This window comes from Helicoverpa armigera, chromosome 12, assembly GCF_030705265.1.
Source record: "Helicoverpa armigera isolate CAAS_96S chromosome 12, ASM3070526v1, whole genome shotgun sequence".
In the NCBI taxonomy this organism is placed as follows: domain Eukaryota; kingdom Metazoa; phylum Arthropoda; class Insecta; order Lepidoptera; family Noctuidae; genus Helicoverpa; species Helicoverpa armigera.
Window position 1 is genome coordinate 11582477 of NC_087131.1, and position 14890 is coordinate 11597366.

General features: G+C 35.5%; 2 protein-coding genes across 2 annotated transcripts in view; one reads left to right on the forward strand and one right to left on the reverse strand.

The window, feature by feature from the left end:
* LOC110374317 (angiotensin-converting enzyme) overlaps nucleotides 1-14890 on the forward strand; it is a 156163-nt gene that overhangs the window by 31403 nt on the left and 109870 nt on the right. The window lies entirely within an intron of this gene.
* On the reverse strand, nucleotides 9-1974 carry LOC110374318 (uncharacterized). The gene is made up of 2 exons (XM_021331984.3): nucleotides 1842-1974; nucleotides 9-1334 (listed from the first exon to the last, which is right to left on the reverse strand). Exons 1-2 carry the CDS (start codon nucleotides 1851-1853, stop codon nucleotides 159-161), a joined length of 1188 nt encoding a protein of 395 aa, XP_021187659.2. The 5' UTR covers nucleotides 1854-1974; the 3' UTR covers nucleotides 9-158.

Consider the following 14890-nt stretch of genomic DNA (forward strand, 5'->3'; position numbering starts at 1 on the left):
TACATAAGTATCATTTATATCACCTTTTAATACTTTCGTTACTATTTACATCGTCACAGGTACATAGCAGTCACAATCATTATTTTATATTAAAAAACAAACAATTACTAAACAAGATAACACTTTAAAGCTAAAGAAAAAATAAAGAGATCAGTTCTTTAATGGTGGTGGTGGTCCTCTAGGCCTCCCTCGTAACCCCCTTCTAGTCCTCCATGACCGCCCTCCTCGAGTCCTCCGCCGATGCTCGCGCCCTCGCCATGGAACTCATGATGAGACTCCTCGTGGTGTTCATGCTGCACAATTGGCACGTGCACCTTCACGGGGTAGGGCACATGCTTCTCAACGTGGTAGGGCACGTGCTTCTCAATATGCACGGGGTAAGGCCTGTCAACAGGGATCTTAACTGGGTAAGGCACCTTCTTCTCTACTGGGTAAGGAATCACTTTCTCGACTGGGTAAGGTACCGGTACGTGCACTTTGACAGGTACTGGCACTGGTTTATCGACGTGCACGGGCACTGGGTTATCGACATGCACCTTAACGGGGTAAGGCACGGGTTTCTCTACTGGGTAAGGTACAGGCTTCTCAACTGGTACGGGCACAGGCTTCTCAACGTGTACTGGTACTGGGCGATCGACTTCCACCTTTACTGGGTAGTGGATAACTTTTTCGACGGGGTATGGTACTGGCACCTTGACTGGTACTTTCACGGGGAACGGCACTTTCTTCTCTACGGGGTAGGGGTGTGGCACGTGCACTTTGACTGGGACGGGTACATGCTTCTCGACGGGGTAGGGGACGTGTTCATACACTTTCACTGGAACGGGGTTGTCGACGTGAACTTTCACGGGAACAGGCACGTGTTTCGTCACTGGGTACGGCTTAGGGATGTATTCGGGTACTTTGATGTATTCCTTGACTGGGAAGTGAACGGTTTTGACGACGGGGTAGGGCTGTGGTACGTGTACTTTGACTGGGTATGGCACCTTCTTCTCCACTGGGTAGGGGATGTGTTTTTCTACGGGGTAAGGCACGGGAACTTTCTTAACAACAGTGATGGTTTTGTGTACATGTTCCTCGTGGCCGATGTGGTGTCCTTCATCACCTCCTCCGCTAGAGCCTCCGAGGTCATGTCCGAAGGAGGCTCCGTGGATGTCGCCACCTCCAAAGTCTCCGCCTCCGAAGTCTCCGTGGTCACCGTAGTACTCCGAGAGTCCTCTCTTGTCTTGTCTCTTTGTTTCCTCCGCGGCTTTAGGTTCAGCCTTACTGTCCTTCTCTGCCTTCTCCTCTGCCGTGGCCAGGCTTATTGCCACGGCCAGGATTAAGGAAGACCTCTGAAACGAACAAACATTACATTCCATTAATTTATATTACATTTACTAACGATACTTTATGTGCACAGTTTATCTATGCAAAGTGTTTTCACCAAGGAGATTCACCATGACTAATTTTATACAACACCGATCAGAAACGGTATTAAAATTACATAGGAAACGCTAAATGAAAAGGGAAATTAACTTATACCAGTGAAATCTAGCTGGAAGTGAACACAAGAACTTTCCGAGCATTGTGGGACAAGTCATAACGACTAGTTATGCGAATAAGGAAACTGGTTTACGTAATATTGATCTAGTAACGCGTCATTCACTTAGATAATTTGATTAATTACATATTTGCTACACTATAATACGAGATGAAACAATAGGGATCGATAATCGAGTACATGAATCGATTGATCGTTTTTTTCGGAACTCCTTGGTCACATGAAAAAAAACCACTTAGGACACTTTATTCGAACTGCACACACATATATCACTTTATCACTATTTTTTAGTACTGACCAATAGCTTCATTTTCGCTTAGCCCGTTGTTCAGCGAAGTTACGCCGTGAGTGTATTTCAAACACGCCAGTTACCACGTTTTATACCTCATGCAAGTAGTTTCGTATGTATGAATGTTGCAAACGCTTTCGCTGGTGTGCGTGACGTTTGTGTGTGTGAGTGTTGGTTTTTTAAGAAGATGGGATGTGGTGGTGTATCGTTGATTGATGAATTGGTTCGTGTAAGTGGGTCGGTGAAGAGAGACAAAGATTTTCATTTGTTTTCGAAAAACGAACTCCTGGATCGGGTCGCTTATACTTTTTTCATTTTTTACAGTATATGTCCAAAAACAGAATAATAATAAAACAATTAATATAATATTAATTGTTTCACAATAATATAAATGAATGAATACCGATATCAGTGGCAGCCTGTTTTATTTTATTTTTTTAATATTATATTTAAAGATACTTGACTTGACTATACTTGAGTTATTGGACTAAATAATAACTAAGAACAAAAGTACCTACTGCTTATCTCTTTAGAAACCTGAAGAGATAGATGAAGAAAATCTGTAGAAAACATTGCTTGAAGAAGCAGAAAAACGGTGTGATCCATTTGTGTCGTAGGCGTTTGCGTATGCGCTCATTTTTAGGTAAACTTACTACGCTATGTTACTATAATAATGTTTAATGTAATATTAATAACATAATGAGTAGCAATACCTAACAATACCTAAGTGCAAACGGCCTAACGATAATAATACTGATCTCATTGTTTTATCTTCATCTATTAAAATTATTCCACTGTAGTACTACAATATTTACACTACAATATATCCGTAAATATACATAATTGGCAAGAGATGTGTATCGATAAAATAGTGTTCTTTTTGTTTTTTTTTTCCTATGGAAACCCACGAAAGTCATTCAGCTGACGTATGCTGTTATACGTATGACATTGCATGTTTAAATGGTACATAGCTCATCCGATTTGGATGTCATTCGGCATCGGAAGAAAGATTTGTCTATTGCCTACAATTTGCTGTTTTCCCGTGTATTCATCCGCGTCTCGCAGGAACTACTGCACATATCGGGATCAAAATATAAAATAAGTTACTTGAGAATAATTTTTCAATTCGGTTCTGTAGTTTCGAAGCCTTTAGGATACAAACAACCAACAAAAATAATGTCTCCTATTCATTATATTAGTAGAGGTTTAGGGTAAATTCAGCGATACTATATATTAGCTTTTATTGTTTCTGAGTATAAATAAAGAAAATAGTTACTTGTATAATAAGTTATATGTCTTGTTAAACTAGCATTCTTGTCACGCATCCAACCAATCAGAGCAGAGCTCGCCATAACATCTGACAGGTCATAAATTATTATGTTATTATCGATTCACGCCTAATATATTGTGAAATATGAATGTTAGTAGTTCACCAAATTCATAGCTTCAATCTGTATAAAATATTGCTTATTGCTGATGGTCCTTTTTCCCCAAAATTAAGTTCTTGTTAAAAAAAATATGCATTTTATTCGACAAGTAAATATGGATCCCCCAAGAATTATTGAGAAGCGTAACCTAAATAAGTCAAGACCAACCAATTAGTCAAGTATTGTGAATAGTCATATGGTGAGAGTGAGTTGAAGATGTCCAGATGTAAGTCTTAAATCTTCATCAATCTTAATTTTGAGTTGTCTATATCCAGATTAACACAATCCAAAAACAAAATAAAAAAAAGGTTTCGTAAAGTATAACATAATTCTAAGATTCCAACAGAGTTTAAAGAAGAACATCTTAAACAGGAAGAAATGTCAATTGATTACGTAAACGGTCAATACAAATTACTAGCAATTGATCTAACGGTACATCAATATGCCGCCAGCATTCTAAGTTGATCTAGACGTGGAAACATTTTAAAGAACTTTATTATCTACTTCTATGAAAATCTAAAATCTCTTCTAATATACCTATTATAATACCGAAATTCAAATAAATAATATTTTTTGACACTCTTTTGTCCTTCAAAAATGTATTAACACTTAACTGCATAATGTTTTCATTAAATTGTTAAAATTATGTAACTGTAAAAGAAACAAAGTTCGTACTTCCCTTTTTAAATAAAATGCTATCTTTTTTATGAACCCATGAACATTTAAAAAATACTCAAATATAAAGTAAACCTAAAGTACTCTATGCAATAAAAATAAAGCACGTTGAAGGAAATATTCTAAACAAAAGCAGATCAAAGCAATCAGAATGACTACCCACACAAAAATATTACTTCAGTACCCTAAACGATACAACTAGCAATAACCATTTAATCACCACAAATTTCACCACCGCAATAATGGTAAAGAAACATTAATTTTTATCACAAAAACTGGGTCAGTTTAGCTATCCGAAGGTTTTCCCATTCACTTAAGGCTTATGTTTCAATAAATTGATTGCTTTTTCTTACTTTCGTTCAGTACAAGTGGTTTGCCTTGAGATCACCATGTATGGGTTAGCCCTTGAAGCTACATGCGCGGTTGAGTTCATTGAACTCGATGTGTGTTCGTGAAAGAAAATATTGCAGAATAATAGTCCTGCGAATTCTGAAAGAATGTAATTAGTTCAGATATAGATTTATTGAATCAATCACAGGTGTTATCGTTATAGATAATTCATAGATAGATAGATAGATTTCAGGAAAACTTTTCTTCTTCGAATCTTTTTTGAAAAATTATGGCTTATTTTTATACTTATATCCATTTTTTTTATTTTATGCGTACGTCTTTTACGACTTATCAAAACAATTTTCAGTTGCTTCTTACCTAATCAGTAAGGCGTTTTTAAATAAACAGTGTTATTTAATTTTTATGCCAAATATATGACTCCTAAAAACTAAATCTAAAACGAAAAACCGTGTTAAAACTTATACATTTATAGCTGCAGCTTTCTGCAAAAAAACACTTAGGTAGGTATAGATAAAATTAGTAACGCGAGCTATAAAAACCGTAACGAATGCTTAGACAGGAAATATTCGAAAGCGGTCTAATGGCTAAAATAATAATATATTGTGACCTTGACTGTACAAGCTAAGTTGCCTAATACATCCATTCATAGTAGAAATTATTAACACCTAGAACTGTTTTGTTTTAATTGGTAAATGAAGGATTTATTGTATCATCAACATGTTAGATCTACAAAATCAAAGTCAAATCATTTATTTCATTTAGGCCTTTACAAGCACTTATGAATGTCAAAAATATAACTAAGTTTGATTCTAGTTGCCCATTCCAAAAGTAGCTTCCTATGTAGAAGAATGGGCGAGAAACTTCACCTATGTATGTATAAATCTATTATCAATGGCCTATGGTGCCTGCATTGTATCTGCATTGGAAGTTCATCTGTTAATATTCCGTAAAAAAATAATAGATAAACCACCACAGAGGAAGTAATCGGCAATAGCAAAATAAGGGTGTGCTCAGTAAGCGATCGTATATGTAAATGAACTAAGGCTCAGGTATGTTTTAGCGAACGACAAGACAAGAACTGATTCATACGAAAGGTATGGAGGTAGAAAGTTAGTGTAAGCGTAATACAAACGCAAAATCCGGGTGCCTGAAATAGTTTCTTAAGGATTCGTATACCTGAAATTCGAGTTATAGCTTGTCACTCCCTGTCTCTGAATGCCTCCAAATATATTTTATTGCTACTATTTCATCGCCCGGGAGACCAGTGAACTAATGTACTTATATGCAATTTACCATGAAGATAGGAGTCAACTTTTTTTTTCTTTCTATATAGGATTATCAAATAAGATTTAATTTTTCCTGCCCTTTATGTTGGTAAAGAGCAATTTTAATCTGAAACAATACGCCACTAACACTTAAAAATAGCCTTGCTGTTGTTTGGTCAGCTGTTGTTTTGACTTAGATAAGTGCCATGGTAACTCTTTCAAACACCCTGCAACCCTTGCAAGACAGATGAAACTCTGAAGGCCCCGATACACGGACAAAACCTTGGGATTGGGACCCAAATAGCACTCAGTCGTGAAACACTTTTATTCGTATTTTTCCACAGCCCACGTATTGCAATAGGAAACAATTCACCAGAGTAATCAGGGCCAAAGAGATGCAAACCGCCATTATACTTACACCAACCATTGCGATATGTTGCGATATTCCATCTGTATTTAACGGGAAACTTGCTCTAGATTGTATCATGTTTAATAGTGATTATTTGAGTTATATAATGGTTAATGTTGTGTGAGAATAGTGTGCGTTGGTGTCTATCATATTGGCTTGGGTAAATATAAACATCTAAGTGAAGGTCAAATTGAGACTCATTAAAAGCTTTTAGAAGATAAGTGTTATGTTAATAAGGCTATCATGTGTCGAGCCTTTTTCCGACTGTGTTGCAGCCCTATCTGACTTCCTACACCCACTTATCCGAGCAACTCGATCCCCTTGTAACACTGGATCATAGACTTTCCGGCTTCTGACAGCTTGTTTATTTGTTCTTTCACTGTCGGAACGCCACACTCTACCTTAATAACATAGGCTGTATTCAATCCTGGTACGAGCAATAGTTCTCCCGAGATGCGGATGAAACCGCGGGAAATTGGCTAATATAATGTAAATACAAACAAGTCGTGGTGGCCTAGTGGGTAAAGGACCAACCTCAAGTATGAGGGCGCGGGGTCGATCCCAGGTCAGGCAAGTACCAATGCAACTTTTCTAAGTTTGTATGTACTTTCTAAGTATATCTTAGACACCATTGACTGTGTTTCGGATGGCACGTTAAACTGTAGGTCCCGGCTGTCAGTGAACATCCTTGGCAGTCGTTACGGGTAGTCAGAAGCCAGAAAGTCTGACACCAGTCTAACCAAGGGGTATCGGGTTGCCCGGGTTACTGGGTTGAGGAGGTCAGATAGGCAGTCGCTTCTTGTAAAGCACTGGTACTCAGCTGAATCCGGTTAGACTGGAAGCCGACCCCAACGTGATTGGGAAAAGGCTCGGAGGATGATGATGATGATGAATGTAAATACAAACCTAATGTGGAATAGTTCAAATAAGAAAAAAATCGTTATATAAAAAGTCCATTGAATAGCAATACTTAACTTTAACTGATTTAATCTGGAAATCAAACTTACATCGACAGGTACCACCAGCCCTTTACCGTAACTCAGTCAATATAAAGCCTACTGACATTTCGCTATCCTCACATCAAATGCCAACATAATATCAATTAACACGACTTGCACAAACACGCAACATTATCCGACATTTCTTAACAAACCCAGTTCACTTTCCAGCCTTGCTTCATTAAATCTCATAATCGTATTGAATAATCTTCAACCGTATTAAGGTACGTTTTCAATGCCAACTGCCGACCGCACATGTCGCGACTGAATTAAATCGGCAGCAGCTACACTACTCGTTTGTATGTATTAACAAGAACATCCTTGAATATCCTTGGCAGTCGTTACGGGTAATCAGAGTCAGAAGCAAGTAAGTCTGACTCCAGACTTACCAAGGACTAATGGGTTGCCCGGGTAACTGAGTGAGGAGGTCAGATAGGCAGTCGCCCACTGTAAAACACTGGTGCTCAGCTGTATACGGTTAGACTGGAAGCCGACTCCAACATACTTGGGAAAATGCTATATGATATGGGATGATACATGAAACGGGTTTGGATCAAAGCGGCAGCAGCACGTACAGTCGCCTCTAGATATCGATCGATTTCATGCAGTCGCGGCATTTGCGATCTGCAGTTGCAGTCGGCAGGCAGCATTCAAAACGTACCTTTACAGTTAAAACAACAATTACAATTTTATTAATAAGCTCTTATTAGCATACACTGGCGGCCACGAAAACCGGCCGCTGTAGATTATAATACATAATACCTATAATAGGTACGTCAGTCAGTATGTTACAGGCCTAGGATGTAATAGCATGGTGATGTACGCAACTCGTACACTTAGTGGCAGATTTATTGACTCACATTTATTATATGTAGTTCGTTTTTTATTGTTTTTTTTTGTTTTGGTTTTGTGTTTCGTAATGCGGAGTGATGAATGAATTAATGACAGCTTTTAAATTATTAACGCTGTTTTTTTTTAAATGATAAGCTTAACAATTTAATTACTGATAATTTATTATGCAATTTCATTCATGTGTTTAGAAATATGAATTAAATAAATAATTTACTTTAAAAGAAATAAAACAAAAATACATTTCTTATTTTGTAATTTGTATTCAATTCAAATATAAGATTTCAAAACAAAACAACAACAAAAAAACAGTTTTATAAACGGGTGCATTTAACGAAACTCTTAATAATAGTTGGTTACATGTTAATTATCATTTAAATTAACTGGTTGCAGACAATCGCAGTGACAGACAGATTAAGTAACGTAAGCGAACAGTTACCGTTTTTCAGTTGTGATGTAAAATGGTTTAACTTTTGCTGATTTTATTTAAGTGCAAGCTAAGTTAAAAAGTAATAAAAAAAAGTTTTCCCTAAGATTTTCTAAATGAATTTATAGGTACTGGCCGTTTTCCCGAGGTTGCACCCGCGCCCCGTAGTAACTAGTGCCCGTATGGCGGGATACATTATAGCCAATGTTACTCGGAAAGAGTGAAATCATTTTTCAAATCGGGTCAATCGTTTCGGAGCCTGGGGTACTTATAAACAAACATACAAAACAAAGTTTCCTCTTTATTATATTACTACTATAGATTATTGAGGTTATTTGTTTCTAATTTATTTTGAAATAATCTTATTAGTTACATAAACGTTTGTATTATCTTCAAAAACAATGTTAGATATAAAATTTGCATATGGATATAAGAATTTTTTAATTCAGTCTATTGACCTGTCTGACATAATATCGAATTACAAAATATATTAATGTGATAAAGCTGAAAAGTTTTTTGTTTGTTTGCTGGAACGTATAGCGTGGATGCGAAGAAGCTAGTTTATTCCAATGATAAATATAATATCTACTGATTCTTATATTTTTCTTTCCACTTAACGGAAAAACGACTGGAAAAATTGATAATATTATTTGGGGGCAGCGGACCAGTCTAGTATCAGTTACCTATGTTTTTTTTTTATTCTGAGACGCGGGAACATGATCTTTCATATGATGCAAGTAAAACTAGAGGAGCAGCTAGTAATAGGTAATTACAATCAAAATTCTTCATCACTGTCTCCGTTGCATTCACTATTAAGGCCATACACTTGTCGCCTACACTTGAAAGCATTTTATTTCACAAACAAGTTAACAAACATTTTTAAACATTGCGTTGAGGTTTATTACATATTTCCTATGTAAGTAATTTTAAAAGAAAATGTTCTTACACAATTTATTGTGCGTGGGAAAATAATTTTGGCTCAAAGTGTAAGAATTATGAAATAACTTCGAAATTAAATAAATCGATGTTTGACGACATTTTAATGGTGTTTGATTATTTGATTATAACTCTGTCCTTACCTTAATGTTGAAATGAAAGGATGGTCATTCTAACATAAGACAATTCAGTTATATATCTTGTAGAGTTTTTCATTTCTTGTCTTCAACATCAATCTTAGGTACTCTATAATATTATAAATCTTAAGAGTTTTTTCGCCAATGGAAATACCAATTCGTTTTGAATAAAAGGGTAAGTATTTTAATGTTAGGCAGGATATGCGCTACTTTTTATCGCAAGACAAGAAACTGTGGAAAACGTCTAGCACGGCTGAAAAAGCAGCAGACTGAACTGACTGACTTTTTTTGCGTTAAAAAGCAGAGTTCTTTGTCCGCAATTGAATGCTTAGATAGGCTAAGTTCATAGACTGAAAATAATTCATACCTTTTTATCGCGATTATGATTATTTTTTTATAATTCTTGAATATTTTGATCTGCGCAAAATAATACTAGGCAATTTTCGACCAGATAAAATAAATTCACCAAAAATAAACATTTCGATAATACCTATCGAAAGACGGACGCTAATCTGAAAGACGGTATCCGCTGTTACATGAGTTACCGGTGATTGGTATTTGAAACTGTGTCAGGTCATTCAGTTGTTGGTTTTACAAAGACTTAGCTGAATTATCAATAACAAAGATTAACAAGGGTAGATATTTTTTGTGTACAGCTTACTGCATCATTTCAGCTTAAACGACTTCTATCATAAAACGGACCGCAGAATAATTGTGTGTATTAATTTAACACAATTATTTCGAAAAAGAGATTATGATGATACTCGTTAAAGATAGTGATACCAGTACATTAAACATCAATTCGTTTTGTAATAAATTGTTTATTTAATGATCGGTCCTAATTATTTATTGCTCGAGGCAAGATTGGCAATTGACGAGTCTTATTACAAATGCTTATTAAAATCGTCACTACTGTTCCGACCTCGATGGCGCAATGGCCACCATGCCGCAATGCCGAACCTGAGGTCCCGGGTTCGATTCCCGATTCGGTCGACATTTGTGTGATGAGCATTCTTGTTTACCGTGGTCTGGGTGTTTTTATTTATATATTTACTGCTGGTTGTATTATGCAAATAACGTTCATCTTAAAAATAATACTCTTTCGACACTTCTGGTGAATTGCGTTATGTATCATAAAAATTATTGCATAAATGTAGGCCTATGCGTTCGTTATTGGATGAAATGTGTGACAATATCCTTGCCCCTAAAAATTTAATTAATGATGCCTTGCTTACCAAACACCATCATCATCATTTCAGCCATGGGTATTTCACTACGGAATATAAGGCTTTCCTATTGATTTACAACTAACCGTGATACAACCTTCTAGATCAAATAATAGTAAGTTCCATATAAATTATCATTTTCTAAATAAAACATCCCGCCGAACTTAGAACCTCTTCCTTTTTTAGAGGTCTATAGACGTCCAATCAATCAATACTTATATATACAGACCAATCAATACTTATTTAGTTGTGAGAACCTCACGATGTACTTACTACTGATCAGAGCAGAGATAGGCGCGTGTTTATGCTCTGCAACCATCTAGAGTGTTCTCTCGAATGCGGAATAGTGTTGTGCAAGCTCACTTAGTTTATTACTGGCGGGGTGGGGCGCTAGTGAGGGCAGAAGAGGTTTATAGGCGGTTTAGCGGCTAACATTTTTCGAAGATTTTTATTTAATTCACGGCCTTAAGTCCCGCTTATGGATACATAAAGCTTCAGAGAGCCAAGTCTGTTCGTTACAATCAGTTCAGCATTCTTAGTGTAAAAGCGCTACAAACAAACCCACTTTCGCATTTTTGATAGAACCTAAGGGTGTTCATGATACCATAGAAAATCATTTGTTAAGTCACTAAAAAGGATCTCCTAGAATGTTCTAGACTATTTACTAGTCAAAATAAAAAAAATACCTATCTATTTTGTTACTATCGTGACGATCTGGACGCCTACAACCCTGACAGGTGGGAGCACTCTAAAGATCGAGAGGTGTGGAGACGAGATGGGGAGGCCCAGCAGTGGGACAATAAAGGCTAAGAAAAAAAAAATTGTAAGGCAGAGTTAGAAAACATGCCATCAATTGAGACCACGTTGAGACTTTTATTACATCTTTGGTATTATGGCACGAGTAATCTCCCAGTAATAAATTAACACTTATTACTAAAATATGCATAAAATTTCTAGATAACGAGAACATCAATATTAAGTATGTAATTTGGATTCCTTTCGGCATATCATAATAAGTTAATCTGCATCCTATTACAATTAAATAAGCATTAAAATTATTATCGCCAATTTTAGGCGTTAAAATAACTTTCTTAAGTGTATAATCTTACATAATAATTATGTGACTAATAAGTAGAATCTGTATTTAGACATATTATATTAACATCAACGGACATCGGCTCGTTAGATAGTTCTAACGGGAGGATGTCGATACTACGCGGTCTAGTGTTAATAAGAGGACTTTCATGTTTTTCACAAATCCTTTACATGTACAGGGTGACTGGTAATTAATGACAGCTACTTGGGCACGTGATGTACTCATGATTGCAAACAAGAGTTTAATCACAAGAAGCATTAGAAGGCGGGAGTTTAAGTTCAGTTTCAGACAACTGTGCTGCTATTGTGGTTACACTAATGAGTTTTAAAAAAGTTTCTTTGGGAAAGTCATTTATGATCGTAAATAGAATCACGAGTTCAATATCAGTCACGGATTACCAGTCACCTCATATTTAATTTTGGTTTAAATCCTAATAATGTGAATTCAATGTAGCCCTACTTGGGTGAGGCTCCTTAACTGGAAACCCTTAGGGATTTGGACAAAGTACTAATAATTAATGATCAATCAGTATCTATTTACCATATTCCCCGCTTCTAGTAGCACCACAACCCAACGCCCAGAGCTACAAGAGCCGCGAAGACAAATCGCTAAAGCTTCCAACATTAAGTTTTATGAAATCGCTCCACCATCAGCGTTTACTTTACGATATGGCTTCCGAAGGTTCGATGCTGTGCGCGATTGTACCATGTACAAAGCTTGGCCAGTAATATTGATTCCGATCTATGGTTAGTGGTTAAACTGGGTTTTATAGCTGTGGGGATATTGTTTAACACTTCATGGTGTTAGGATCTGATTTAACATTGTATTATAATCATTGTATGGACTTTAATATAGACAGTATTTATTGGAACTCGAATTGAATAGAGAAGCGTTGTTATCACCGATCGTCTTTATTCGTCACTTTTCCATAAAAACCTCTTCTAAAAATCACTTCTGCGCAAATGAAGGTCAAGGCTCAAGATTCGTGCCGATAACTATATCAACTACTCTTATGTACATAATTTTAACATTACAACACCATTAACCGTATATCTACGGAAATAAGTCAAAATCATATGAATTTTATCAATTTAATCACACAAAAAATCTGTACATAGAAAGTAACACACAATACTTTTAGTACTAAAAAAATTTCATTGCAGGTATAGCCTAAATAAAAGATCTTAGCAACTTCACAAAAGTGAGTGACACCAATCCTAACTCCTAACATACATACATATAAAAACACAATTATCGTGTTCATAATTAAACATGAACATCACTACTTCAGCTCACCCACTAACGAGAAGTGAACAAATAATAACACACGCACATAACTGGCAGCAAACATATTATCCAATGTGAAAAACGTGTACATCTCAACTGATACAACGTAACTTTTAGTGATGGGAACGATACGATAAAATAATATATCGATTATTAATATATTTTTTTAACTAGGCTATTTTATTTTTTTATTGTAAATATTTGTAAATACGATTCTTCTGTACTTAAATAACTATCTAAATAAAACTACCACTCTTAATATCGATAATCAAAATATTACTTTGATTTTCAGGTAAAAGTTATCGGGTTTTAATAAAACAAGATGATGATTAAAGTTAATAAAATAAATAAAAATCTCTCGTGTTATTAATAGCTTGTAAGTAAACACTGTAATTAAATAAGATAAATACTTCAAGTTTATGAGCTAGTGTTTGCGTAACAAGGTTTAATGAAAGTTTTAATCGGTTCTAGTTATTAATTGCTACAAGTTGTCATAACTTATCCTTTGTCGGATAGAAACGAGGGATTGATTTTCTCGGCGGCAAGTGCAAGTGCGTTGTAACTGGTCTATTTACAAACTCATTTTTAAATAAATGCTTCAGGGGGCCTAAAAACACAAGTATAAAAAAATTCTAAGCCTTTATGTATGTATATAGACCCTATATCTCTATATCGGTACATAACTGAATCCAACTGAAAGCTAGTAAAACATTTAAATACGGTAGTACAAGCTAGTAAAAGTAAGCAAGTAAAAAAAAGCAAGTAAAGCTAGTAAAAGATTCTAGGAGTACAAACAAGTTACCATACTAACCTGCATACACACACATATTTAAACAACATTACTACAACTTATCCCAGTATCAATTAACAACAAAATATCGCAACGCAGTGCAAACAACGCTTAAGTAATCCAATTACTGAGCTATGCATTCTTATCAAGATAAATTATTTTATCGATTAAGTAACAACACTAGTGGTTATGTAAGCGGTGTGATCGCGGCCAGCGTTCACTCTTCCATTAAATTTAATTGCACGAGTGTGTACTGTGAAGATGAAAATCTTATGAAAAACGGCCATTGATCTTGGTTTGTTTGTAGATATAAATAAAATAAATACATTCGGAAAAACTCTGCGTATAACTTTTCAAAGGAACCGACAAAGTGTTCTTAAGCACTAGCATATAAGATTATTTTGGCATCAAAGTAATAAAAAGGCTTATTTATTTATTCAATTCAATGGTGGCGCTGTACCGCCAAGTAAACATCGAGCTCCGTATTTTTTTGTTGCTTAAAAATATTATTAATGTAAATAGTGAGGATATTATATCATAAAACTGTGAAGCTAAGTGCAAATGACTAGTGTCAACGTTATCCAGATATTAAATAAGTGCTATGTGGAGTTATTAACATTTTTATATGAACAACGGTTGTGAGTAAAAAACAATTAAAACTGTGTTTTAAAACCCTAAATAAGTGAAAAAAACTTTTAAAACTGTTGTATAATGCAAGTTTTTCGTGTCTAGTTTGCTATAAACAATTAATAACAAACTTGTGAAAAAAGTGAGCATCATTTTAAAATTCAAAAATTTAAATTATCGTTCAAAACGACCTCCAAATAACGAAAAATCATACGCTCATTAAGAACCATAATTTCACTTACTTAGGCAACATACTGCGTAGCCTAGCACGGAGTGTACCGATCTGCGTTATAGTGGACGTAAGTTCGAATCCAACATTAGTCCTTCACTTTTTGTGCATATTTAAAAAATCTTTAAATATTAAAAAAATAACAACAAGATGAACTTCCTTAACAATATAACGCTTCGTAAAAAAGTGAATAGATGCGATCTAAACATAAGCAATGTCAGTCGAGAATCCACCGACACCTTCGAAGATAGTGTCACTGACCTTACGAATGATACGTCGTTAAATGAGGAAGCCAAATACAAACAGAAAATTGACCAACTGGAACTGCA